At 37.4% G+C, this 27,677-nt stretch overlaps 1 protein-coding gene across 5 annotated transcripts; it reads right to left on the minus strand.

The window, feature by feature from the left end:
- Window positions 1–405: 405 nt before the first annotated feature.
- On the minus strand, window positions 406–22,354 carry trip6 (thyroid hormone receptor interactor 6). Of its 5 annotated transcripts, none has more exons than XM_056461191.1 (11): window positions 22,286–22,354; window positions 21,791–21,853; window positions 19,039–19,252; window positions 14,510–14,655; window positions 12,299–12,403; window positions 11,067–11,633; window positions 6,400–6,490; window positions 6,148–6,317; window positions 5,872–6,050; window positions 4,030–4,150; window positions 406–2,048 (listed from the first exon to the last, which is right to left on the minus strand). In XM_056461191.1, exons 3-11 carry the CDS (start codon window positions 19,241–19,243, stop codon window positions 1,917–1,919), a joined length of 1,716 nt encoding a protein of 571 aa, XP_056317166.1. In that variant the 5' UTR covers window positions 19,244–19,252; window positions 21,791–21,853; window positions 22,286–22,354; the 3' UTR covers window positions 406–1,916. The 5 variants fall into 5 exon arrangements, with proteins under 5 accessions (XP_056317166.1, XP_056317164.1, XP_056317165.1 ...); XM_056461189.1 differs by having other exon boundaries at window positions 6,400–6,493; XM_056461190.1 differs by having other exon boundaries at window positions 11,067–11,636.
- Between the last annotated feature and the right edge of the window lie 5,323 nt (window positions 22,355–27,677).

Here is a 27,677-nt window from a genome sequence, read left to right on the forward strand (position 1 = left end):
ATGCAGACTTTTAATCTGTTTCGTTAACTTGTCTGAAGAACCAAATTAGCCAGGGATCAGTTATCAAGATTAAAAGATCCAGGATCTGTCAAATCATCTTAAATCAATTTTTTTCTACACCATTCCTGGAGGACCACCAACACTGCATGTTTTAGATGTCTTCTTTGTCTGTCACACTCATTACAGGTCTTTCACTCTCTGCTAATGAGCTGATGATCTGAATCAGGAGGAGATACAGAAATGTGCAGAGCTGGTGGTCCTCCAGGAACATGGTTGAGAAAGGCTGTCTTAGAACATTTAACCGAGGCACAAAGAACGGACCCCAAAACATTGTTTGTTTTCTTCACAGACCATAAAAAAAATCAGAAACAACGCTCAGTACAAACTTAAAAACCAATGCACAGCTGCAGTACAAACAGATGAATTTATGAAGCAGATCTTTTTGTCCCTACAATCAATGTCAATGAAAAACCAAAAAAGCACTGAAAAAAGGGGCAGCTTAAAAAGCACATCAGGCGTTAAAACAAACCGTGCAGTAACAGGGGCACTTTATCAATCAGCAATCATCTACAATGATGACAGGTTTAGAAAAAAGTTTTCTTTTGGCAGCAAATCAATCAGATGGACGCTACGTTGGAACAAACTTACAAAAAAAATCCAGACAAATCAATAAATAAAGCATGCAAACCACTTTACGCTTTTAGTTTCTAGATAATTGGAACTACTCGTCAGTGCAAACACTAGCGTTTCATTATTCCGCTTCAAACAATCAACACCTTATTTGAAACCGTGTTTTAAAGTAATGGATGCCTGCGGTCTCGCATTCAAATCACAGACCATTAAAAATGCATTTTGACACAAAAAAAAAAGAGGTGTAAAAAAATAAAGCCAGTCACTAACAATCTCATCATATCCCTATACTTTACTGTCCTGTAACCTTCATACTTATCCAAATATCCTCTGTTAGTCATTAATCAGCATATATTTAGTAGCAAAACTGTGACTAAGTTCCTCATTACGAGCAATACATTCGTCATTCATCTAACCTAATAGATTCCTCTCTAATCATTCACTATTCGCAGAATCATCCATTCTCCTGCCGTAACAAGACCGCTAAGAATAGCAGAAAACTCATATCCAATACAACTCCTGTCCAAAGATTTCCTTCACTGCGGCTATGGTACACACGGACCCTTTATTCTATCTAAAAAACACACATCTTGTAACAGCTCAGAGATCAGCGTAAACCTAAAGCTAGTGACTGTTTGGAGGAAAAACAGCTGCCCATGTTAAACTTTTTCACCTTTTTACCACAATTATCATTGGAATTATGATGATTGTAACGATAATGGAGAAATATCAAGTCAGTAAAGGAAATGCAGTGATCATATCCTTCAACAATCATGATTTCAAGTATTAAAATAATAAGCATCAGATTTGCATTGAGGGGCAAGGACTAATGGACATTGGTGACATAAAATCAGCATCTCAATGGGGGACTAAGTGACCCCAACTGCCAGCAGAATCGGGGCATTGTTTGAGGAAAAATGTGATGTTTCTATTTTTCCATGTTGGTTTAAAGTTGTAAAAACACAGTGAAGGTAGAAATGCACTATTCACAAGTCACATTTTGTGTGTGTGTATATATATATACATAAAACACCATCATATTTCATTCACCACCTGTCTTTCTATCCTATTAAAGAAAAAAACGGTTTTCCAGTGAAACTAATCTAAGCACTAGAGCAGCTTTTTTGGCTCTATGCTACCCTGAGAGGGACTTCTTCATATTGTTTGTGCAGTGGTTGTTTAGTGCGTGAGAAACAGCAGGTGGTGGATGTTTAGATAGCGGTACATTCTGAAGAGTAACCTTGAAAAACATAAAGGGCTCAGAGAGAGAGAGACGGGACGGGGCGTTAGCAGTCAGTGGAGATTTTGGCAGAAAGATCTTGGATGCGGTGAGCGCTGCAGCTCTTGCAGAGAATGTGTCCATCCAGGGGGTAGCAGCCTCTGCCCTCGCCCTCTGAAGACAGCAGGAGACCACATTCCTACAACACAACATGCAGCCTTTAGGACTATTTATTTTATAAGGGGTCATTTTATGCTTTTTTTTGATTAATCAACCTTTTGGTGTGTGACGTTGCTGTGTAAATGCATTCGTGGAGCTGTATGAACAGCTGTATGAACAGTATGAGCTGCATGGTGGAAATTAATCTAAATGTTACTTCAGTTGCAGATACTGCAGTGCAAAGATTGCTTTTTTTGAAGGCAACAGTCACATACACTACCTGACAAAAGTCTTATTGCCTATGCGAGTTTTAGGAATAACAAATAATAACTTGACCTAGTTGATCATTTGGTTTGTGGCTTATATGAAAGGCAAAGGCCTCTAGATTACGCTTATTTTACCAAAACAAAATATGATCATGCCTTGGTTTTTAATTATTTAATTAGGACAGTAAGGTCTGACTTTGCTTAGACGAAAGTCTTGTCACTTAACAGAAATAATGTACAGTATACAATATAAAGTCATCTGGAATGGCAAAGAAAGCGTTCTTGCAGGACTCCCAGAGTTCATCAAGATTCTTTGGATTTATCTTCAATACCTCCTCCTTCATTGTACCCCAGACATGCTCAATAATGTTCATGTCTGGTGACTGGGCAGGCCAATCCTGGAGCACCTTGACCTTCTTTGCTTTCAGGAACTTTAATGTGGAGGCTGAAGTACGAGAAGGAGCGCTATCCTGCTAAAGAATTTGCCCTCTCCTTTGGTTTGTAATGTAATGGGCAGCACAAATGCCTTGATACCTCAGGCTGTTGATGTTGCCATCCACTCTGCAGATTTGTTGCACGCCCCCATACTGAATGTAACCCCAAGCCATGACTTTTCCTTCACCAACCTTGACTGAAACTATCAGAATCTTGGGTCCATGTGGGTTCCAATAAGTGTTCTGCAGTATTAGTGATGATTGGGGTGCAGTTCAACAGATGATTCATCAGAAAAATCTATTGCCACTTTTCAAGTCAAGTTATTAGTTGTTGCTCTTACAAATGGGCTAGACGACAAGACTTTTGTCAGCTAGTGTAGTGTGTTCTTATTGTAAGTTAATTAAGGCAAATTCCACTGTTTTTCCAGACATAGATCAGTTTTGAGAATGCAGGGAGTTCTTACACATTTAAATGAATATTTTAATTATGATTTATGTATTTGAGTCTGTAGATTTCAATTATAATACTTACGTTTACAGATTGTTCTGTATACATAATTATGACCTTGTATATAATAAGCATTTATGCCTAAAACATGATGAATGTTCATTTTTTCCCCTCTGATTGTTGATGATATTTTCTGACTTACTGAGTGATAAAGAGAGACATCCAAACTCATCAAATTAAAATGGATAATATGTCAAAAAACAAATAAACTAAATAAAAAATAAATAAATATATACATTTTAAATCTGGCTTGAATCTTTAGATTTTAGAAATTCAATTCATATTCCACTATATTTGCATATTTAAACATTACAATGTCAAAAACTTGACATAAGCAACTGTCCACATTTACTGTGAAGGAAAATCAAGTGTAAAGTATGGACAGTATGGTGCTGCAGCCTTTTTTTTATTTTATTTTTTATTAAGATTTATTATTGGCATTTTTGCCCTAATTTGATGATAGATTGACAGAAAGTAAAGTGGGAGAGAGAGGGGAGTTGGATTGGGAAAGGTCCATGAGCCGGGATTCGAACTAGGGACACCCAGAGCACTGCAACGCCATATGTTGGTGTACTAACCACTGGGCTATCGTGCCAACATGTGCTGTAGCCTTTTAATTAAATCTGCTATGAAAGTAGGACAAAATTAATTTTTATTAAATTCCCTAATTATATTTAAGATTTTTTTGTCAAAGTTGCACACCTCTGAATGCATGCTGCACATGCAAAAATGCATAAACTACATTCAGATTTTTAGAAATGTGGTTTTGTACTTCAACTATAAACAAACTCATGGCAGTGTAAAAATGCTTACCTCACATACGTAACAGTTAACATGAAAACTGCGATCCAGTGCAACGATCCTCACCGTCTCCTCTTGGCCAGGCTCTGGCATTATGGGTTGACCACATACTGAGCAGCGAGGGGCAAACTTCCTGCTCAAACAAACAGCAAGAAAGGTTTTATGAACCAAGTTCATATAGGATATCTGATTGAGTCAAAGCAGGATTAGTGAAGAAAAACACCATGTCATTCCAATATCTGCATAAGGTGATTTATAAATAATAAAACATTTAAATTCCACAAAAAAACACAATGTATCACCGTGAATCACAAAAATAGGCATAAGGGTCTATTTTTGGGAGGAAAAAGATGCATGCATCATATGAAAGCATCATCATATGAAATCTATGCTTTGTTAGCCAAGATACAACTATTTGAAAATCTGGAATCTGATGGTGCAAAAATATGTCCAACTATATGCTGTCCAACTATAAAGGCTATTTTATCATTTTCAGCAATGAAGTTCTTATATACAGTAACCGGCATTTGAAGCGCATCATTACATTGCAATAAACCTGTCCTAAAGCTACTGAACAACACCAATTCTTCTCTTAGTTTGACCATTTTGAAAAACTTTTTGATCCACTTCAAATGTTTACTACTGTACTGTTCTTATCATAGGAAATTAAAAAAAAAGTCTTTATAAAAGATGTGCTTTACGAAGGAAATATCAATCATTTTGACTCATACAATGTACTTTTGTTTATTTTGTGGAAGTGGAAGTGAAGCAGTCAGTCAAGTTTACATTATTTTGTAAATCGGTTTCCACTTTATTAAAAATATGAATTACAAACTCGATCAATCCCGCCCTCAACCCGAAAATGAAAAAGAAAGTGACCGGTTCGTGGATGAAAGTGAGGACCAGGGGGATTCGTGGACACCGCCCTCACTATTCTATGAACGCGCAGGCCCTGATAACACTGGTGAGAACCGGGTACTGTGTACTATGGTGTTAGTAACTAATGTGAAGTTGTTTCTTTAATATGCATTCTGTTTTTGAATGTTTCTGTTAAGGACCTTTATTTTGGTGTTGTGTCCTCTGAGGAGGAGTGTTATGTGTGTGTGTGTGTGTGTGTAGAGTGTGACGGGCTAGGAAACTCGTGTCGATCTCCTCAGTCTGTATTTACATTCACCCACTGGCAGCCAAAATCCACGCCTTACACCAATATGAAGCGTGTATGCACTTTGACTACTTCTATTTTGTTGATTAGCTGCTGGGCATTTCACTCTGTCTCACTCTGAAGGCTGTCAGTGTCGACCAATCGCAACAGGCTGTCATCGGTCCAATCAGCACAGATTAGCTTCGCGCTGGGAAGGGGTTTGGGAACAAATGAATCACTGAATGATTCATATGGGAGTCGCTGGGATAATTAAGTAAAAATAAATCCATATTATAAGACCATGAATGTGTTTTTTGACCTTGCATGCATATTAGACTGTTGTTGGAGACCCATACAAACAAAATATGACCCTATTTAATGTATAATTTAAATGGCTCTTTAAATTAGGTTTTGCAGTCTCCTTTGTTCAGTCTATTACTTCCACTGTATCTGTTTAGCTGAGGGAACAGAACCAACCCAGTGACGTCAGACACAGCGACATTCCAAGATGGCGGTGCCCTAGCTCTAAAATCTACAGTAAAACATGCTGTTTTGCTCAAAATGGTAACATTAATCAAGTTTGTTTAATATATTTTTATTAAAGTGGAAATCAATTTACAAAATAGTGTAAACTTGACTGACTGCTTCACTTCCACTTTAAGTCTGGTTTTGTGGTTCATAGGTCATATCTAGGAAGAGAAGAGGGTAAAAACCTGTGAAAGTCATCAATGCAGTGGATCTGAGATGTTGCATCCACAGTAAAAGGCACTCCATCCAGACAACAGCCGCACACTACGCAGGTGAAGCAGCGAGGGTGGTACGCCTTGCCCATGGCCCTCAGGATCCGGTCTAGGATGGGCTCAGAGCATTTCGAACAGCGCTCAAGTGTGCTCTGTGAGGAGAAACAAAGAACACATCAAGAGATTTTTTGTTTTTTGAGTGTGTTACAGTAGAACTTAAAAACAGAAAAAAAGACCAAAAAAACGTACTATGTAGCAGTTCTCACAGTAGCTCTTCCTGTCTAATGCATAGAAGGGCTGGCCTCTGAGTCGGGCATGACATGTGATACAGGTGAAACACTCCACATGAAACACCTGCTCCATGGCAATACAGCCACTGCCATCTCCCAGAACATTATCCCCACAGCGAGCACATCGACCTGAGGGTATAAAAGATCGAGCCATGACCCTCATAAAATAAGCAGAAATGCATTACTGAAGATGTAAAACACGGGAACATACCAAAATACTCCTCAGTAGGGGGGTGATTCATGTCATACACCAACTTCTTGGTGAGTCGATCCAACTCTTCCTCTGGATGCGGTGCTGACCCCTGCTGGCAGAACATGAAGGAACACTGTAACTGACTACATGAGGTTTATGTTCACTTTTACTCATACAGGTCTTTGAGTTATGTCATTTGATTTGTATATGTATTATACCATGTAGTCCAAATGATATCATACTACTACTTAGAACCATTGTAAAAAATGAGTGCACTTTATTGTAATTCAAATCTTAAAAGGGAATCTATTATGAAAAATCACTTTTATTAGGTGTTTAAACTCATTTATGTGACAACAGTCTGTAAATATAACCAGCTTATAATGGAAAAAAAATATTATTTAAAATTTTTATGATCACACTTCATAAAAACAGTCTGCAGAAACACTTTGATTTACATTCTCCCTTTGTACATGTCATCAGAGAGGGAAAGCGGCGACGCAGTGGCGAAGTAGGTAGTGCTGTCGCCTCACAGCAAGAAGGTTGCTGGTTCAAGCCTCGGCTGGGTCAGTTGACATTTCTGTGTGGAGTTTGCATGTTCTTCCTGCATTTGCGTGGGTTTCTTCCGGGTGCTCCGGTTTCCTCCACAGTCCAAAGACATGTGGTACAGGTGAATTGGGTAGGCTAAACTGTCCATAGCGAATGAGTGTGTATAGGTTTGCCAGTGATGGGTTGCTACTAGAAGGGCATCCGCTGCGTAAAACATATGCTGGATAAGTTGGCGGTTCATTCCGTTGTGGCAACCCCAGATTAATAAAGGGACTAAGCCGAAAAGAAAATGAATGAATGAAAAACAATAGCCCAGAGTGTCATAATTTTTGCGTCCATAACTTGAATTATAGGCTCATTATAAATAAATGCATTCTAACCGTGCGTTCACACCAAGCGGCAACCTCCCGCTCTCCCTCGGGAAGCCAATACGGAAGTAACTGAAACTGCAATTCATCAAAATTCCGCTAGTCCTGGCTCCATAATAGAGCAAATTGCAATTGAGCCCACTGTTAGAATGGCCAACTTTACAACAGAAAAAAAAGGTGTTTACAGCCTGGTACAAAGAACGATTTTGGTTCATATAGCTAATATTACCCTCCATGACAACTGTGAGGGGGGTGAATTTTTTTTTATAACTCATCCATTTCCTTTATTTTAGGTTATATTAAGTTTGCATAATTAAGGGCGTGGCCACTTGAGTGACAGCTAGGTCTCGCTGGTCGGCATCACTTCACCTCAGCTGAATGCGGCAGATTAGCCACTGATCTCGGCATATTCATCATATTTTTGTGTTGTTTTATGTGGCTTTACACAGTCAGCTGCCTTTTGGACTTATTTCTTACAATTATCAGATGATATGGGATGCTGTGTGCACTTAATTGTGCTAACAAACCATTCATGTGGCCTCCGTTTCCCATGTGAGTAAAGTTATATACTTGTATACCATCTCTATAAATGTATTTGTTTTATTTAAGATCATTTATCATTTATATTTTTCTTTAGACCCGTAAAGCACTCCAGAATGTGACAGATTGATTAGCTGTAGGCTCTAGAACAGTCATCTGAAGCGTTATCATACAGTGTTATGCTGGATTTCATCAATAGTCTTGCATTTACTAACACACACTATATCTGAAGTGTTTGGAAGTAATTCGCGTTTTCCTCCTGTAGAAAAACGTCATTAGAACAATGCTTAATGGCTCAATGTATTACTACAGTGTTTATAAAAGTCTAAACACTTTATTGATATAGTGTACAGCCAAGCACATGTGGTCAGAACACAAACGAGTCGCAGGTAATAAAGTATCAAGCGTTTCTCCCAAAGTAAAGTCTGTCTGCCAGGTCTAAGCAAAGTGCCAGCGTGTGTCTGTAGCTCTGTAGCGTGTGTCACTCTCCGCCTCTTTGCCCTTGTTTGGTATCCCGCCGTGGGTGCGATGACGCGTGAACAAAATGGCGACGGTTGGCTGCGCCTACTTGTAGCTTCTTTTGCAGTGTTCAGAAACCTATGGGTGACGTCACGGATGCTACGTCCATATATTTTACAGTCTATGGTTCACACTGAGATATATACATTGTCAATGTATCTGGAAGTTATTAATTTCACAATGGGTTCCGGCACAAACAGCTTTCTATTAGTTTATTTGGTTAGAAAACAGAGCGCAAATTGTCAGAGTGCAACAGCAAGACAACAAAAGCGAATGATGCTCTCGCAGGCAGTGCTGTGAACGAACAACATTGTTATCAAGGCATACAGAGCAAATTAATCGCTCTGGTCAGCAGCAGTGTGAATGCACAGTAAGGCCCTGATCACACCGAACATGATTTTTGTGTTGAGAGGTGCATCTTTTGAATGGATTACTGCTGTGTTCACGCCAGATGTGGCACGCGTGGATAAATCGCGATATTCGCACGTAAATAGACACGTGAACATTTTGAGTTTACTTGCTTCATTTGCGCATCAAATCCGCTTTATTTGCGCATCAAATTCACTTCACAACAGACGCGGATTCGCATAATGGGCAGGGCTTCTGTCTGCCTGGTGACAGTTTGATCAACTGTTGTCGGTGTCGGCAGGAGGATTTCCCCCCAGGACACCAACAACTGGCACTACGTCATAAGCACGCCCCTACAAGAGAAAGCTCCTGATTGGTTAACGCAGCACAAATGTCTGTTAAAGTTCAGATTTTCCAACTCGTACCGCTTCATATGCGCAAATCACGTCATTTGCGCCGCCTCATTCGCGCGTATCGCAGGATGTCTATTCACTACTTTGCATTGACTTAACATGTTAATCACTTGCGCTTAACGTTTCTTCCACAACTGGTGTGAACGCAGCATAATGACTGCAAGCGTTTTGTGCACTACTTATGCGCCCTGCAAGTCTCGTGTTTTAACCGCCTGCTGAGATTTGCATTTTGGTCGTTAAACGATATGCACCTGAAGTTGAAAAAGTAAACTCAGAGGAAAAAGCACGCTACATATGATCTCCAATCAAATGAAAGCAGAGGTGGGATTTCGGTTAAGGTGACAGCAGTGTTTGTATTGTCAAGACCATTACGGAGACTTTTAAAGATGAAAAAGACACTGGTCGTGGTCATTGTTTTGAGTTATCTGGAGTTGTATGACTTTAAAAATCGTGAATATCACAATCTTACTAAACATTACAATTAAAACAATTTTAACAGCAATGCTCACACACAATACGCAGTCAAAGAGCATAGAATCACTAAGAGGCGACACTCTGTTGTTGTTTGGGAAACAGCCACTAGATGCCGCAAGTGTCATGCGGCGGCCATTTTGGAATGAAAATTCCAATAGAACAACAGCATATTAGAAGTCTGTAAAATAAACTATTAAAAGTGCTAATGATTGTAATAGTAAGTGTTGTATTGTTGTCTTTCAGGTTGCATCTCAACTTTAATGCGCTTTTTAAATAAATAAATAAAAAATATATCAGCTGCTTGCCATTGTGACAGCAATGAGATCCAATGGACGGCCGATTGCTTTCACTCCAAAGTGGCGGAATCACTGGGATGTTGCAGGGCGCTGCTGTTGCAATGGAACGTTCTATTGAGTGTCACCTTATTCTAAGCTCTTTGACGCAGCTTAAGGCCCAATCCCAATTCTACCCATTAGCCCTTTCCCTTACCCCCACCCCTCGTTTTGTGCGTTCACGTCAAGGGGTAGGGGTGTCCCAATTCTCTTTAGTTTTAATGCGTAGGGCTAAGGGGAAGGGGTGAATAGCCCTTCGAACAAAGATTTTTCAGGACCACACTCGAAACCAAGGAGTAAGAAAATTTCACAGAATACACCAGCCACAATGGCAGATAGTTACAACTGGAAGTAAGGAGATGCACAAATTAGTATTTTTTGTCATTATTACGAATTTTTACAACAAACACGTTTTAAAAATCCACTAAATTTCGTAATCTATAATCCATAATCATAACTCCTGCACAGCAGTCCCGCAACATTCTGACACTCGATGACACTCGAATACACTGTCAGAAAAGTCTAGCGGCTGGGAATGAGCTTTTTACAGTGTCTGCTTTAATGTTATTGTTGTTTTTGGTGTGTTTACATAGATGAATATAGCCACTGTGTTAAATGCACAGTATTATGATCTTATTGCCACATTAGATCGTTATGATAACATAATTTATTGATTCAGTGATTTCCTGAACTGGAATAACTACAGCAGTCGCGATCGTCTGATCTCATATGAAGCAAGAGATCGCGATGACATATGATGACGTGTGTTGGTGCTGTAGTGGTGTCCCAATTCTTAGGGGTAAATTTTGAAGCCCTTCCCATTCACACTCAGTTTTAAGGGCCATGGGGAAGGGGTAGGGGTAAAAAAATAGAATTGGGATTGGGCCTGAGAGCCGACTGTAACAGCAGCTGATTCAGTAGTTGCCTAGCGACATAAAAAGCGCAGCACACTTTTTGCCTTTTCTTGCCTTGCTTTCTCAGAATGGAAAAGTGCATTCGGTGTGATCGGCCCCTAATAGGCTTCATCACACAGTAAATGCTTTTGAACTCTTGACAATCTCAAGGCTTGTTTTGTTGCAAAGTAAATACAGAAATACCTCTGTATTTCCCTATGCACATCTATGCACCAAAGGTAATCTTACCTTGCTGGACTGATATGCTGACACTTGATCTTGGCTCTTCTTCACTGGCGGCCCCTGGCTGGCTCTCCCTCCTGCCATATTTCCAGACCCCCCTTTATAGGCGGCTGGATCTCCATGTGGCTCTTGGGCAGGAGGAGGTGGTGGAGGGTACCAGCCCTGTCCCTGCGACTCATAATGCGGTCTGATGTGGTCTTGTTGAGGGGGGCGAGATGGATGCTGGCGAGGCGGTGATGGGGTGTAAGCCTGCTCCGCCTGTCGTCCGCTTTGAGAATATGTGACTGGCTGAGCGGTTTTCACCTGGACGGTGAAGCGTGGGCCGGTTGGGGTGGAGGCAGTGGTGTAGGAGGCAGGCACTGGCTGTGGGTAAGGTTTGTGGACGGAGGAGACGGAGGGGTAGACATAGTCCTGCTGAGGTGTAGAGGTGTAAGGCGGAGCGGGGTGGTACTGGTTTTGTAGGGGAGGCGGGTAGACCATTGAGGGCCTGCCTGGTGGTGGAGCCCCCATCTGGCTGGGAGGGTTATAGCGGTCCATAGGGAGGTGCTTGTTGTAAGGCACATTGTCATACAACTGCTGGGGGGAAAAAAAGTAGACAGGATTTTTGTTTTAACACAAGGAAGTATTTTATGACAAACATAAGCAGAACTACTTCAAATATGAAAATGCCACAATATCAAACATTCCCTGTAGACTGACATTATCTACTCAACTTTTACCTTTATTTCAAGTATAGAGGAGGTAAAAAGCAATTAAATTCAGCCAGTCTGCAGATTTTAGGCCATCAGAATGGACATTTTTTACAGAAAAATAAATCACACAATATCAATAATAATAATTATAATAATAATAATAATAATAATAATAATAACAATAATAATGAATATTAGAGTGATTTCTGAAGGATCATGTGACTCTGAAGACTTGAGTAATTAAGCTGAAAATTCATAATTAAAATCACTGGAATAAATGATTAAATTAAATGATAAACTACTTTTGAACAGTGATTTTATAGTGCAATAGCATTACAAAATTTCACAATTTGTACTGTATTTTTGATTAAATAAACGCAGTCTTGGTGAACAGGAGAAGCTTATTTTAAAACAACAAAAAAATCTTACTGACCCCAAACTTTTGACCAGTAGTGTATGAGATGAACAACATTGTTTATTTCAGTTCTGTACAGAATATCTGAAAATGTGGCTGCAATTCTTTCTGTCAGCATAGATGGGTTTTACCTGTGTGCTTGAGCCCTGAGGGTGGCTGTCCAGGTCTGCCAGCATGCACGTAAGAGAGTCTATATCTGCATCAATAGTAGAGATGTGCTTCTCCGATCCCCGGTTCTGAGTAAACAACAGCCACAAACAAAACACACTTCATCATACATTCGAGAAGCTCAATGACAATAGGTGGGTGGAATATGTGTGTGTTTTCTTTTAAATGATAGAGGTCAATAAAGAAAATTCAGTCATCTTTTAGTTCTCTATGGTCACGTATACACTGTCAGGCCTTGACGCCCAATTCTGATTTGTTGCCTATATCCGATTTTTTTCTGAATCAGCTGCTGTCCATTTACACAAGGGGTGTTCAAGCTCAGTCCTGGAGGGTCAGTGTCCTGGAGAGTTTAGCTCCAACCCTAATCAAGCACAGCTGAACCAGCTAATCAAGCTCCTATTAGATATACTAGAAACTTCCTGGCAGGTGTTTTGAAGCAAGTTGGAGCTAAACATAGCCGGACACCGGCCCTCGAGGACCGAGTTTGGACACCCCTGGTTTACACGTTCTTTTAATTGTGACCCATATCCGATTCATGAGTTTACACTTGCTATACAATTTACGACGTCGCACATGCGTTAAGGCGGGTTGTAGTATCTGCCCCACACTAGGCTCAATGAAAGAAATTGTCTCGCTTTTAGCTCTGCAAAATATGTGAAGTTCACCCAACATTAAAATGATTTTGAGGCAGGGAAGAAGCAAAGGGAAAGGATCGTCATCGCAGCTTGTGCCTATGGTTTATATATGGTTTCCTCCACCATTCAGAGGAATTTGTGGGTACGAGACAGATCTCAGGTCTGGTCTGAGCCAATTGTGGCAGGCTTTAATGAGGAACAGTGGGTCCGAAATTTTAGGATGAGCAAACCCTGTTGTTGCCGTTTACCATGTCCTGTATGAAACACTAACCTTTATGCCTTTAACGAAGTATCTTTGGTCCTCAATGACTTCAATGATAAATACAATCAAATGCTACAGAAGTCAATGGAAAACGAAACCGCTTGGTTACCATTATTCCTCAAAATATCTTTGTGTGCTCAGAAAAAAAAAAAAAAACATACAGGAGTAAATGAGGGCAGAATTGTCATTTAATTTTTTATGAGGATTTTTTGTAAATTGTAAATCTATAAAGATGTGCTCACATTTGCGTGCTCAATAATAATAATAATAATAATAATAATAATAATAATAATAATAATACATTTAGACTTAATATAACAATACTTTTTTTTTTGCATAGAACAAGATATTTTCAGTCATTCATTCATTTTCTTTTTGCTTAGTCCCTTTATTAATCAGGGTTCACCACAGCGGAATGAACTGCCAACTTATCCAGCATATGTTTTACGCAGCGGATGCCCTTCCAGCTGCAACCCATCACTGGGAAACATCCACACACACACACTACGCACAATTTAGCCTACCCAATTTACCTATAGTGCATGTCTTTGGACTTGCAGGGAAAACAGGAGCACCCGGAGAAAACTCACACCAACACAGGGAGAACATGCAAACTCCACACAGAAATGCCAACTGACCCAGCTGAGGCTTGAACCAGCAACCTTCTTGCTGCGAGGCGATCGTGCTTTCACTGCGCCACCAGGACGCCCGGAAAGATATTTTATTTATTTATTTTTTTTAGATTTTATTTTTTGGCTATTTTGCCTTTATTAGATAGGACAGTATTTTAGGACAGGTAGCGAAGTTGGAGAGAGGGGGGGGGTAGGGTAGGGAAATGTCCTCGAGCCGGGATTCGAACTCGTGACGCCCTGACGTGCTACTGCACCATATGTCGACGCGCTAACGACTAGGCTATTGCGCCGACAGGAAAGATATTTTATTAGATTATATTTTATAGTGTCTCGGTCCACTAGTTTGGTGTGCGTCAAGGTTCAGATGGCAGTGCCCATACTTATTCAAATGCATGGTACATTGAACAACATAGCAATCAAACCAAAGATCATTTTAATCAAACTAAACCTTCTAACTCATCCTAAATCTTCTAGAAAGTATATTAAAGAGCATGAGTTCTGACAAAATGTTCATTTTTCCTGATATATTTTCCCTCCCCCTATGTTTATGGTAATGGCTGACAATTTGAAGCATATTTACACTATGCATTAAGTCCTGGTCATGCACTAGAATTAATTATAAATCAACGTGTGGGTATCACTGACATGGTGTTCATGGCTGGTCATGCGGGGGTTCCAGGAGTGGTGGTCTTCTTTGGGCCCTGGGCCTGGAGCATAGTATCGGTCTCCTAACTGATGATATGTGGCAGACCCTGAGCGATCATCTGGATGCTGGTGTTGCATGGCTCCACCTAAGCATACACATATTGATAAAGTTACAAAGCACAAACAGACAATATTCATGCCTCTTTTAAACACACAAAACAGATCATATGATCAGTTCAAACCAACAATTTCCAATAAATAAATAAATGTCATAAGCGCATGATGCTTATGTTTTGTTAATTACGTTATGTTTAAAGCTATGCTAGCTTTCTTCCAATTCAAAATAGCATGAGAGTTTTCAAAAGTGTAAACAAATCAAATGAGGTATTTGATCAAACACTTCAATTAGATTTGGATTACCTTGCTTAACTATTAAAAGAGAATAAACACAATAATATGATTTTCCCATGAATAATCAGATATGTTGATGGGCAGAATGATATTTGTACTGTAGTGCAGAAAGAATCAAAGAATCCAATCACACATGAATTTAATCTATATCTGAATCGTGATGTGATCAGAATGTGTCTCACTTTGAATGAATAAATAAATAATTAAAAGGAAGGACTGTACACCTAATCACAACATGGACTAGTGTCTGTAAATATTAAAATGCAAAAACACTGTTTTAATATGAAGTCTGAAAGTTATGCTCATCTCCTTGTGACAAAGCAGAGTAGTTTCATTTATCACACACATAGACAAGCATGTGTAACATCAGTCTCACTATATGAGAACATGAAAATTTGACTAACTTCATGAGCATTTTACCATTTCATTAGAGATAAGCTACTCACAACACACATACAACATTGCCTCAACGTAGTGATCTTCCTACAACGTTGTACCCAACCTTGTAAAAATGTTGAGAATCTACATTGTTGCTGAAGGTTGTCACAACGGTGTCATAATGTTTCCATTTAAACGGCTGTTGCTTTAGGTTGTGCTTAGGCTGCATGAACGACCACTGTACAACATTTACTTGTCATCAAGAATTAGTTTAAAATTCAACAGACCGTTCGGCGTCTCATTCAACAACGACCGAGGAGATGCGAGTATTGCTTTATTTCTTCTTGCTAAATAAGTCATTTGTGTAGTCCTGTTGTGTCAAGCTCTGATCTGTTTTCTCTTTTTTCCTGCCTATTTTGACTTGTGGCTGCTGTGGATCAATCTCTGAACTGGATTCTCTGTTGGACTTCTTTCTCTGGCTGCTTTCTCTGTACCAACAACTACACCTGGTCCTCGGCTGCGCTCCCCGGTCTGCTGTATTCTCCAGTCCAGATCTTTAATGTAGTGTCTGCATTTTTTATTTATTTACATTTTAGTGCTTTCTTGTTTGTTTACCTTCCCAATTGACATTTTAATTTAGCCTACCCTTTTAGTTTAATTATATATAGTTAGGTAGTTAATATAATCTAAACTATTATATACTGTTTGCTTATAATTAGATGTGTACTGTATGTATTAAATGTTGTGAAATAAATAATAAAAAAGTTTTATTATATTCATTTGTGTGGCATTTTTACACTTCAAAGCTTACACATGCAGTTGTTAAATAAAAAAAATGAATGAACAATATTTAATATTAGGCATTACTGGAAAATTATTATTATCCTGTATTCTAGGCAGTATTGATAAACTACCAGGAAAAAAAAACATTAATACATGTAATAACGTCATCTCACGGTTGCTGAATGTCACAGAACAAACCATCATTATACTATAACTAGCCTCATAACCCTATCCTGCCTAGTTAACCTAATTAACCTAATGTCACTTTAAGCTGTATAGAAGTGTCTTGAAAAACATCTAGTAAAATATTATTGACTGTCATCATGACAAAGATAAAATAAATCAGTTTTTAGGTATTAAACAAATCATTATGAGGGGATGGCGTTCAGCAGGTCCACCATCATTTCAAGAATGGGCTACATAACAGAGGAAGGTCGCATCATATGAAAAAATGACAAATAGATTACTAGATAAATTGGATGTTTATCAGAGAAGATGGGGAAATTATTTGGCATTTTTGGAGAATGAATAAGGTCACTGTGGTGAGACGCACAGTAAAAGTGTAAATATCTTATTTGATTTATTTATGTATTATTATTATTATATTGATATTGTATTTATGTAATGTTTTATTTTTTATTTATTTATTTTTACTATTATTATGTTCTGTATGTGTTTTTTATTTTTTATTTATTGAGTCTTATATTATTTATCTGGATTTTCTGGATTTATGTCAACATCTAATGACAACCACTGCCGCTGTTGGTGAGGGCAGGGAAAAGGGGATGTTAAAAGGAGGTAAAAATTTGTAAACTGATTGTACTGTTATTGAAGAAAATATAAAAAGTGAATCATAAAAGAAATGAGTTATTAAAACTAGTATGTTTAGAAATGTGTTGAAAAAACCTTCTCTCCATTAAACAGAAATTGAAAAAATAAACGAGAGGAGGGGGGGATGGGGGGGGGGGGGGCGAATAATTCAGGGGGTTTAATAATTCTGACTTCAACTGTAGGCAATATCGACTTGTAAATGATTAACTATCAAACCAGTCAACATCAAGCTCGTTGTTTAAAGCACAATTCTACTAGAATTGACTGGTTTAACAATGACATGGGCCTAATGTGTGTCCGCTGAACCATAGTCATGAAGAGTTAAAAAAAAAATGTTTGGTTTTTTTTTTGCGCTCAAATGAATGGTTACAACAGTACGACATCAGATGTTTTTTTGGGTTTTTTTTGGTCACACCATTGAGAAATGGAGTCTCTAGAGCCCTAATTTCCACTGCAGATTAGTAAAAGTAAAAAGCTTTTTCATTCCAGGTCATCCCATCCCACTACTCAGCTACAGTACCAACAAGATGCACATCTGAACCTCTTCTACTGACCACATTGCTGTCATTTCAGGTATTTATTTATTTTTTTTCTGGTGATGGCATAAAAACGGTTTAGTCGTGTGAACCAAAAATACATCAGTGGCAGCTGCTGACTATTTAAAAATAGCAGGTTTGTTATTTTGGTGTCTCGTGTCAAAAATCTAATGATGCTGGTAGTGACGATTCTCTCAGACCATTCAGTGATCAGCAGTACGTAGGGAGGCACGATATACCGGCAGCCATAACGTTATCGGCCGATAAATGCTATTTTTAATGTTATCGGTCTGCTTTCAAAATTAGGCCGATGTCTTTAAGCTGATAGATCCGCTTCACGTGTGCGCACATCACACAGCGCCTGCAGTTAGTTTCAAACTCACAGCGGTTTATCATTAACCGTTCATTGATCATTTTTCCTGCAACTGACAGCAAGAACGAACATATAAGTATTGTCTGATTGACAAGCAGCACCTACATGTGTTCAAAAGAACCTAAAACACCTAACGGGACAAATTTATGCCACATTTTCTAAAGTAATACTATCTAAATTAAGCTTTCCGCTTGTGCGGTGGCTCTGAACTGTCAAAGCACCTCTCAAAATGCTTTTTCAGACATTATATATTTGTGCATTACTGTAACACGTTTTATTGAAGAACATTTGAGCTGGTTTCAGTTCTTAGTTCTTTCATTTTCATTTTATTTAAAATTTATTTATTTGACCTGTTAATTAATTAAATCCCATTTTGTTATTTAACCCATTATTTTTATACAACAGTCAAGTTGCATGTTAATTTGCCATGTGAAGAAAAGAAAATCATTTATTTTTGGCATGCTGACTTTATGTAAAATCATGAATATAGGTGTAAATAATCACCTTGATATTTTGAAATTATTGCTTTGAGTAGGCTATTCAGTTCAAACTTTTATTAACTTTTTAAAATAAAATCAGTTGTTCACTGTATATGACATTTTTAAAATGTTTATATTTATCGGCTATAGTATATCGGTTATCGGCCTCTAAATATTAAGAATTATCGATATCGGCCAAAAAAATCAATGTCGGTGCATCCCTAACAGTGAGTGTCCATTATGCTATGGTAATGGTTCAGCTTACTTGGATTCTCATCCAAGGTGGTAATAAAGTATCAGGTACTAGGTACAGAACATTGTGGGAAAAACTCCCAAAACTGAGCAATACCGAATCATGATGCCATACCATATAGTGAAAAAGAGCCTTTAATTGACACATTGTTTGAATAAATGTTAATCTGCGTTTCCATTTATAAAATACAGATATTCTGTCTCCACTAATTTTCAAATTCAGAATATCACCATTTAGAGCATTTATTTACAGAAAATGAGAATAGCTTAGGATAAAATATTCCAGGTTTCAGCAATTAAAATATGAACACAAAGTTTCAGGATCTAAACTAATCGGAGAAGTTTGTTGATTACTAGGATTTAATTTAAACATTAAAATGGAATCCATAAAAATAAAATCGGGTGAAAAAAAATGAATTTAGATTTTAAAAAATAGTTCATACGGATTAACATGACGTTTTAACAACAAGGTTTAGCCGTTCTTACCTGAAGGTCCAGTAGCCATATATCTAATGGGCATGCCATTTCCTCCTGTTCCACCATTCTGGTCATACATGTTATATTTGGGCCTCTGGTCGGGCAGGCCTTTCTTTGGAGGTCTGTAGAGAGCGGGGCCAGAGTGTGACATTGGTGCTGCGTCTCTGTCTGGGCTACCCAGCGTTCTTGGAGGCAGCCAGGTGGGGCCAGACATATCAGACTTCTACAAGAACAGAACACAATATAAACCATATCACCACTGTGCAACTTTCTAGGGTTAAAGTCACTTATTTGAGCATTTTGAATATGATATAATTTTTAACACAACAATCCCAAAGAGTTCTATAGATGCTCTATAGAAGTGCTGCCCAAGCAAGTATAAAATGCATAACTGTAACTACACAAAACAGACTGATGCTTTATGCTTTGTCTCCAGTGGCAACGCATGGTTTCCATGATAACAATAGGCATCAAGTTAAAAAGCAGGAAAAGGGAACCATTCTCAGACGAAAGGGGAATTCCAGGGTTCCTCAGTCAAACTGCATTTCTCTCTCTCTCACACACAAAACAAACATACAATTCCCACAGGTGCACAGCATTTGCAATGTATTCGTTCCGCTCTCGAGTCTCCCATAGGTACAATAGCTATTGTGCACAACACTTAATCCACAATACTTTATCTACAGAGCCTGTCCATGAAAATAAGATAGGAAGTGTTGTGTAATATACAACTTTTCATTTGTGCCATCAGGTGTTCGCCAGACAATGCGCTTGTGTATCCAAGTGCTGAGGAGTGCTTGTTATTATAAGCTTATGAAAACAAACCTCACAACAATATAAGATGCTGTAAACACAGTATTTACAATAGTATTAGAAAACAAACAAGTCCTCTGAGAATCTAGCTTAAGAGGGTAGTCTGGTAATCTGCAGGTTGAGCAGTTAACATGCCCAAGTATATAGTTTAGCCACTTTAGTAGAACTAACTAGTATTTGCACTTTCCTCTGAATAATATAATTTCATAAAAATATTCTTTGTAAATTGTAAATAGTGAAATTATATTAGCAGCAAATGATCTGAAAGTACAACACTGTTCAAAGTCAAATAAATAGTGCTAATGTTGTTTTCAAGTCATACTTGCACATGATTTCAGGCCAAATATTCAAAGTGGCATGTTTCCCTTTAAACAATATAGGGAGCATGTCACAAGCTGTCACTGAACAAATGTGTGAATATAAAACCAACTCTACCTCAATCTGGTTTGTTTATTGATGGTCTAAGATAGTCTAGCACAATCAAATCACAAATAACAGTATTTTGTAAAGCATTATATAACAAACAAGTCTTTTGAAATTGTAATGGAAATGCCAGAAATAAAGGGATAGTTCACCCAAAACTGAAAAATCTGTCATCTTTCACACACCCTTCACTTGTTACAAACCTGTTTGAGACTGAGTAAAAAAAAAAAAAAAAAAATATATATATATATATATATATATATATATATATATATATATATATATATATATATATATATATATATATATATATATATATATATAGTGTGCGAAGTGAAGTTTATTTCTAAACTAATTTCGAGAGGATCACGTGCTTGATTGCTTGCGGCTGGTCCCTCATTATCCAATTTATGATTTACTAATCGGACGATTCATAAGCCACTATAAATACCCTAAGTTCCACGATACAGACATCTTCGTTTTGAAAAATCCTCCCTTCCACCCCTACTCCTCCTCCTTTCCTAGATGGGTGACATGGTGGCCCAGTGGTTAGCACTGTTGCCTCACAGCAATAAGGTCACTGGTTCTAGTCCTTACCAAGCCAGCGGACGTTTCTGTGTGGAGTTTACACATTCTCCCAGTGCTCACGTTGGTTTCCCCCAGGTTGCCCAGTTTCCTCCCACCGTCCAATGACATGCAACTTAAGTTAATTGACTAATCCAAATCGGCACTATAGACATTTTACTAGTAAGTAGTTATCTCTTAAGAGAAATCACTCAATCTGTTCATTAGCTACTACAGCAAGGGAGTTCTCGAGATCTACCTGACCTCAAACTCCCCTCTTGCCTTGCAAATGGGAGGGAGCCCCGGGCTCAAGGATCTTGATAACAAGATGTAACCTTGCATCATAGTTGTCCTAAAGCTATTAAACAACAGCCATTCTTGTCCTAGGACAATTTTGAAAAACATTTTGATTAACTTCTAATGTTGAGTACTGTATTTAGGATAATAGCTTGTTAATGTTGGTTGACCAGTTAAATTGCCCCCAAAAACAGTTTGACCACCTTCAGAAGTAGCTTGTATGTTTGTTGATGTTAGAAGATGGTTTTACTCAAGCAAATGGCCAGGTAATGACCAGTGATTAACCATCAATGTTATCTTAACATTGATTCAGCTTTCACGTCTCGCTGATCTATAATAATTACACCAAACAACATCTAAACAAGTTTCTAACCACAGAAACGTCCAGTATGACCGCCTTGCATTGCACTACAATCAGTGAAAGCTCGAACTCAAAGCCGTGGCTTGTTAGGCCGATGTATCTCCCGTATGACTCCATTTTATATCTCGTAATATAAATTAATTGCAGTCTGCTTTAGGTTGTGAGTCGTTGCAGTAACACCGCTAGACAGAAGCGCGCGACACATGAACGTGACGCTCGAGGATTTCTGCTCATCTATGGTAACTGACGTCCTGTGTGTTCAGTGAGTTATTTAAACAATAGGACGTTAACAATTTCCCGTACCTTTTGAAAACGCTGCAGACTTCCAGCCTACAGAGCATCTGCCTGGTCTCGGCTCGTCTTCATCTGCAAAATGAAATCAGCGATATTTTCCATCAGCTCATGAAATGACCGGTGAGCAGCGTCCGTCTGTCTGAATCAGTTAACAAGTTAAGTTCATACAGTGTTCAACTCTCCAGCACTTACTGCATATACAACTGTTAAATATAAAAAGCACGCCTATAAACATTAGAGCCGATACAGTCGTGCACCACAGACCTCAGTTTTTGGAGAGTAAATTAACGTTACATCCAGAGTTTACATTGTTTATTTGATTGTTAGATAATGCGAGTACTGCAAGTCGCGTCGGCTGATTTATGCGAGATCTTTTCTTCTTCTTAAAGAAACACAACATCACAAACAGTGTCAGCAAAACGTGCTCGCTTTCGGTTTATACCCGACCCATTACATTTCGGAGCTACTTTTTAGTTCTCTGTCGATTTCATTTTAGTAACCTACTTTTCCTGGAGGATCCAGCAACGGCTGACAGAGGCCTGTGTGGAGCAGTCCAAACGCGTGACGTCACATGGCAAGCCGTTTTAACATTCAACGTCCTTTACACACATTTGGGAAGTACCATGTACACAAACAAAAATGGTCCAATGATAAGCAGGATATTTATTTGTTTAAAATTAATCTTAAGCATTGTATCGAAACCCTAACAGACACAGAAAATAAAAAAGCTATAAGAATGCATGCAATTTTGGAATCCTTTTCTTAAGCATTTTTTTTTCAAAATTTCTATATCCCCTGTAATTTTAATTAATTTTTTTAAATTAATTTTTTCTACTGATTTGTTAAAATTAAAGAAATTCATTTTAAAACATGCAATGCAGATAAAGAGAGCCTTTGTCATTTATTTTTTGAATGTAATGTTATAAACAGTTTCTGGAAGGATCTAGGAAAAAAATATTTTTTAAAAGGACAAAACTTAGGTATTATTTTACATTAATATATATTATTTTTTATAATGAAAACAAATCCTCTCTTCAATATATTCAATATATAAAAACTGTTCAATATATTGTTAACCTTTTTATTTTATTGGCAAAATTTCACATACACAAACAGAAATTCAGGCAACGCAGTGGCGCAGTAGGTTGTGCTTTCACCTCACAGCAAGAAGGTCGCTATTTAAAAACAGAAATTTCCAAAAAATCATCTCCCACATTAACAATTTTTTGTTTTGATTTATATTTTTTTCATTTTGCACTGTCCTTGTATTTTGCACTGTCTGGAGCCAGCACCTAAGCTTTTCACTCATCACAGCACACGTGCTGCTGCTGATGTGACAATAAAAGTGATTTGATTTCTTTATTTCAACTGTGAAATTGTTGAAAAGCAAAAAATCTGAGATATGTATCGATCATTATAATAGTTTTCTGATTCCCCTGTTAAATCCTAAAATCATTGGATGTAGAAAAGCTGTACACTATGCTTTGTGTATTTAATTGAATTACATTTTTTTATTTATATATATATTTTTATTTTTATCATTGTTATATTAGTTTTTATGTTTCATCTTTTATATTGTATTGTATGTTTGTTCCTGATGGTTTATGCAATAATAAAAAAAACGTCCATTACACCAACTTGCATTTATTTTAGCAGATGTACAGTATAAATATGTTCATCTGGAGCTGTTTCATTGTAAATAAACAACTGAAATGGTCAGTAATATGTTTTTTTACATTAGACTTATCATTATTATTAGAAAAGGCTGCAAATAAATAACCAAACTGTTTAGCCTATTCAAATTAATAGCTTAGTATTTAAATCAAGTTATCAAATCTCATTAACCTTTTCTTCATTGTATAACATTAATGATTAAAGAGTAGCGAATGAACTGCTTTCGTTTGATTACATTAAATAACAGAGGTGTAACTTTAAAAATGCACAGATCTATAATGAAAGCATGTGATTGATTTCCTAAATGTTTATGCTCATCTAAGACAAAATTTGTAGTGTTTAAAAGAAAACCCACCAAGATCGACATGTTTAGATATTATTATTGTACATGTATGTCTGTTCAAACATGCACCTAAAACCCAGAGTGACCACTTTCACTCCGCTTCAAATCGTGTGTATAGAAACCATTTTGCTACAGCTCACTATGGAGCACGTCTGACAGTCACGCTACATGAACTGACTGTTTTGAGGATTGCATAGGAGGGAAAACGGCACCTGTAATAAAAAGGAAGGGAATCCTGCCATTTTTATATTTATTTCAAAGTGGTTTCATGCCTAAATAAAATCAAGCGCAGAACAGATTCAGATTTAAGAGTAAGAGTTTAGGGAGGATCGGCTCTTTGATGTTTATTGCCACCCTTCATATAAAGATTAAAAATACGAGAGAAATACGGGAAAATACTTTTACAATATGATAGCGGGATAGAGTTGTAAAATGCAAGAGAATCCTGGGAAAAATTAGATATATTAAAAATTGAAAATATTAGATATGACCAGGGTGCGAATTACAGGGGGGTTTAGGGGGGATTGACCCCCTTAATTAACGCTTGATCCCCCCTGAAGGACATCAAAACAAGATGTATGGGGTGGTCAGCCCTTTAATACTGAGAAATAGTTTATTCTGATCTGTATTTTAAATAATAATGTTAGTAATTAAAAAAATAGATCATTTAAATATACATTTGACCACCCTATAACGGTTCATACCATTGTGAAAGCATAATTGCAGAAATCAGTCTATAGAAAAATTTCAATTTAACAGTCTGAGACTGGCAGATCTAAAGCACAGATAGACATTGTAAGTGTTCAAGAGAAGTTTGTATCTACATATATCCTGAAAGAAAAGTCCAGTTAGATGCAGTTTGTATAGTTGGACCTACAGTAATGTCTGAAATAGCTAATCAGAGGATACTGTGGGTCAGAGTACACTAAATATCCTTCAAAACACTGAAAACTTATGTTTTATTAATAGGCTTATTAGAAATAAATACATAAATGACTGAAGCATGTATTACACAAACGTACCGAAATGACCCCCCCTGATCACCAATGTATAATTCACACACTGCATATGACAGGCTCTTAATCACATTCGCATATAACAGTATAAATAAAACCGACAAGTAAAACTAAAAAGCACAGATGGAACAGATAATTGCTGGACTGTTCAATAGACATTTGTAATTGCTTTTTGGAATAGATATAGTCACTACACACATGACTAAATACAAGTAATGCATAAAAATGAATGTATTAATGTGTGAGACCAAAACTTGAGTGGTTATTTGTTGAATAAACAGTCACAAATCACTAGTGTTTAACACTGAAAAACTTGTTTCATGATTTACTATACAGTGAACATTAGCACTTAAAAGGTGTGGAAACAATAGTTTTGTGGCTGATTTCATTGCATATGCATTAGTAGGAGTCTCCCTTTTAGATGCAGCATGTATGGTAGGAGAGTAATTAAATATGCAATGCGATTTACTAAGGCTAGCAGTAGTCAGTTTTTCAGTAGAAACACCTACAGAACTATCTACTCCCATTACCGCTTTTATTGAGTGCTCTCATGCTAATATCCTCTGTTTAGTAGTTTAATGTGTCTGGCCAATAGTTTTAATTGGTTTTATTTAAACTGAAGAAAGGTGGCATGGTGGCTCAGTGGTTAGCACTGTTGCCTCACAGGAAGAAGGTCACTGGTTCAAGTCCCAGCTGGGTCAGTTGGCATTTCTGTGTGCATGTTGATGTGGGTTTCCTCCGGGTGCTCCAGTTTCACCCACAGTCCAAACACATGCGGTATAGGTGAATTGGATAAACTAAATTGGCCATAGTGTATGAGTGTGTATGGATGTTTCCCAGTGATGGGTTGCAGCATGGAGGGCATACGCTGTGTAAAACATATGCTGAATAAGTTGGCGGTTCATTCCGCTGTGGTTACCCCTGATAAATAAAGTGACTAAGCCGAAGGAAAATGAATGAATGAATACTTTAGAGACAAATGGCAGTAATAAAAAGAGAGATAGTTTACAGAAATAAATGTTAAACTGGCTTGCCACAGATGTCAGGGTGTCCTGGAGCAATACAGTATTTTGGGATGCCTGCTGTGCATGTCCCATATTGGAATGACATATGGTGCCAGTAGTAAAGAGAGAGAGAGAAAGAGGGATTTATTTATCGCCTCAGGCAACTTAATCCTTGGCATATCACTTGTCCTCAAAAAGAAAAAAGAATGCTTAGCTGTCTGCGGTCGCATTTTGATAGATGAATTTATTGTTTAACCCCCTGCTTTTGATTGAATCACCAATGGTAAAGCAGCTGGATAATCCTCAAGACTGTAATCTGCATGTCTGTTGTTTTATTTGTCAACCCTTTGAACTCTGCTTGGATTACAGCTTAGCTCAAATCTCTGTGTACTATAATACACAAGGGACAAAGACAAAATGTCTCTTGGTGTCCACATTTAATTACATTTACAAAAGTGATGTTATATGCACAGAAAGCATATTAAATGCAAGTAAAGTGTCTACTTTAATGTCTCCAATAAAACAAGTGAAAATACAAATAAAATATGGGTGAACTGTTGTCATTCGGTGTAACAGATCAATGCACATTTACTTTATTGTAAAATATCTAACAGAATAAGTGAGTACATTTTTATTCTACCTTAAATTTGTATTATATATATCATTTAAAACACATTGTGGTTTGAAGGATAATAGGAAAAATGATGATAGTTGATAAAAATGAATATTATTGTTCCAAATCTGTTGAATTTCTTCCTTTTGTTGAGAAATGATGGGAACATATCTAGTAGCTATTGACTTTGATAGTAGTTTTTCCTACTATAGATGTCAATAGCTACTAGTTTTCAACATTCCTCAAAATAACTTCTTTCAAAAAACTTTCAAACGTGTAAAAATAGTGTGCAATATTTTACTTTTGGGTGGTCTATCCCTTTAAAGCTTTATTACATTTAATTGTTTTGACTTTAGAATTCCTTTTTTTTTCTACAAACAACCTTAATACACACTAAAATAGTATCTTTAATTTATTTACACCTTTACAAAAAATATAAAGTGAACATTTATATACAGTTACAAGTTAAAATTTGGTACAATATGAAAAAAAACAAATGATCTACATTGAATTAAATAGTAGCAATAGTAGTAGTGGTAGTAGCAATAGTAGTGATGTATAATAATAGTGTAAATGTGCTATAGTGTATAATAATATTTATGATAAATAATAGTAGTAGTAGTAGTAGTACAAGTAGTAGTGGTAGTAGCAATAATAATAATAATAACATATGCAAATTCAGATCTTCAAAAAAGATCTTTCAGAATGAATTAAAATGATCTCTCATGTCAGACTTTATTTACTGTCTTTCTCTTGGTTTCTCTAATAATCCTTTGACTGTGTGCTTGAGTTTAACATCTTGTCTTGATCATATCTGTCCTCTGAAACTCTACGTGACCATCAGGCCAAAGCTGAAGACTCTAGAGAGGAAATGGCTGGTCTGAACCATTATCCCTCTCAAACATTTCTCCAAATAGACACAAGATGAGGAAGACTTCAGACACCCAATCTGTGCCATATACCCTCTTTATAACATTCAATGAGAGTTCAGTAGTGATTATTAAACCACACTGAAGTGAGCTAAACTGAACTGAACTTAAACACTAAAACTGAACTACACTGTTCCAATTTACTATGACCTTTTATGTGAAGCTGCTTTGACACAATCTACATTGTAAAAGCGCTATACAATAAGGGTGAATTGAATTTAATTGGGTGTGTGTAAGTTAACTGAGTTCTGTCATCAAAATGATATGACTTTTTATTTTTATATTAATGTTGATGTGGAAATGCGCAAACTGGTGCA

Source organism: Danio aesculapii, chromosome 7, assembly GCF_903798145.1.
Source record: "Danio aesculapii chromosome 7, fDanAes4.1, whole genome shotgun sequence".
Lineage (NCBI taxonomy): Eukaryota > Metazoa > Chordata > Actinopteri > Cypriniformes > Danionidae > Danio > Danio aesculapii.

Bases quoted from the DNA above. Each gene is read 5' to 3' on its own strand.
- trip6 (XM_056461187.1), bottom strand. From the start codon at position 19,243: ATGTCTGGCCCCACCTGGCTGCCTCCAAGAACGCTGGGTAGCCCAGAC. The intron at 11,637-12,298 runs GTAAAACCCATC...TTTTCCCCCCAG, and splicing joins CTCAGGGCTCAAGCACACAG to CAGTTGTATGACAATGTGCC. The intron at 6,051-6,147 runs GTACGTTTTTTT...TTCTCCTCACAG, and splicing joins ACTGTGAGAACTGCTACATA to AGCACACTTGAGCGCTGTTC.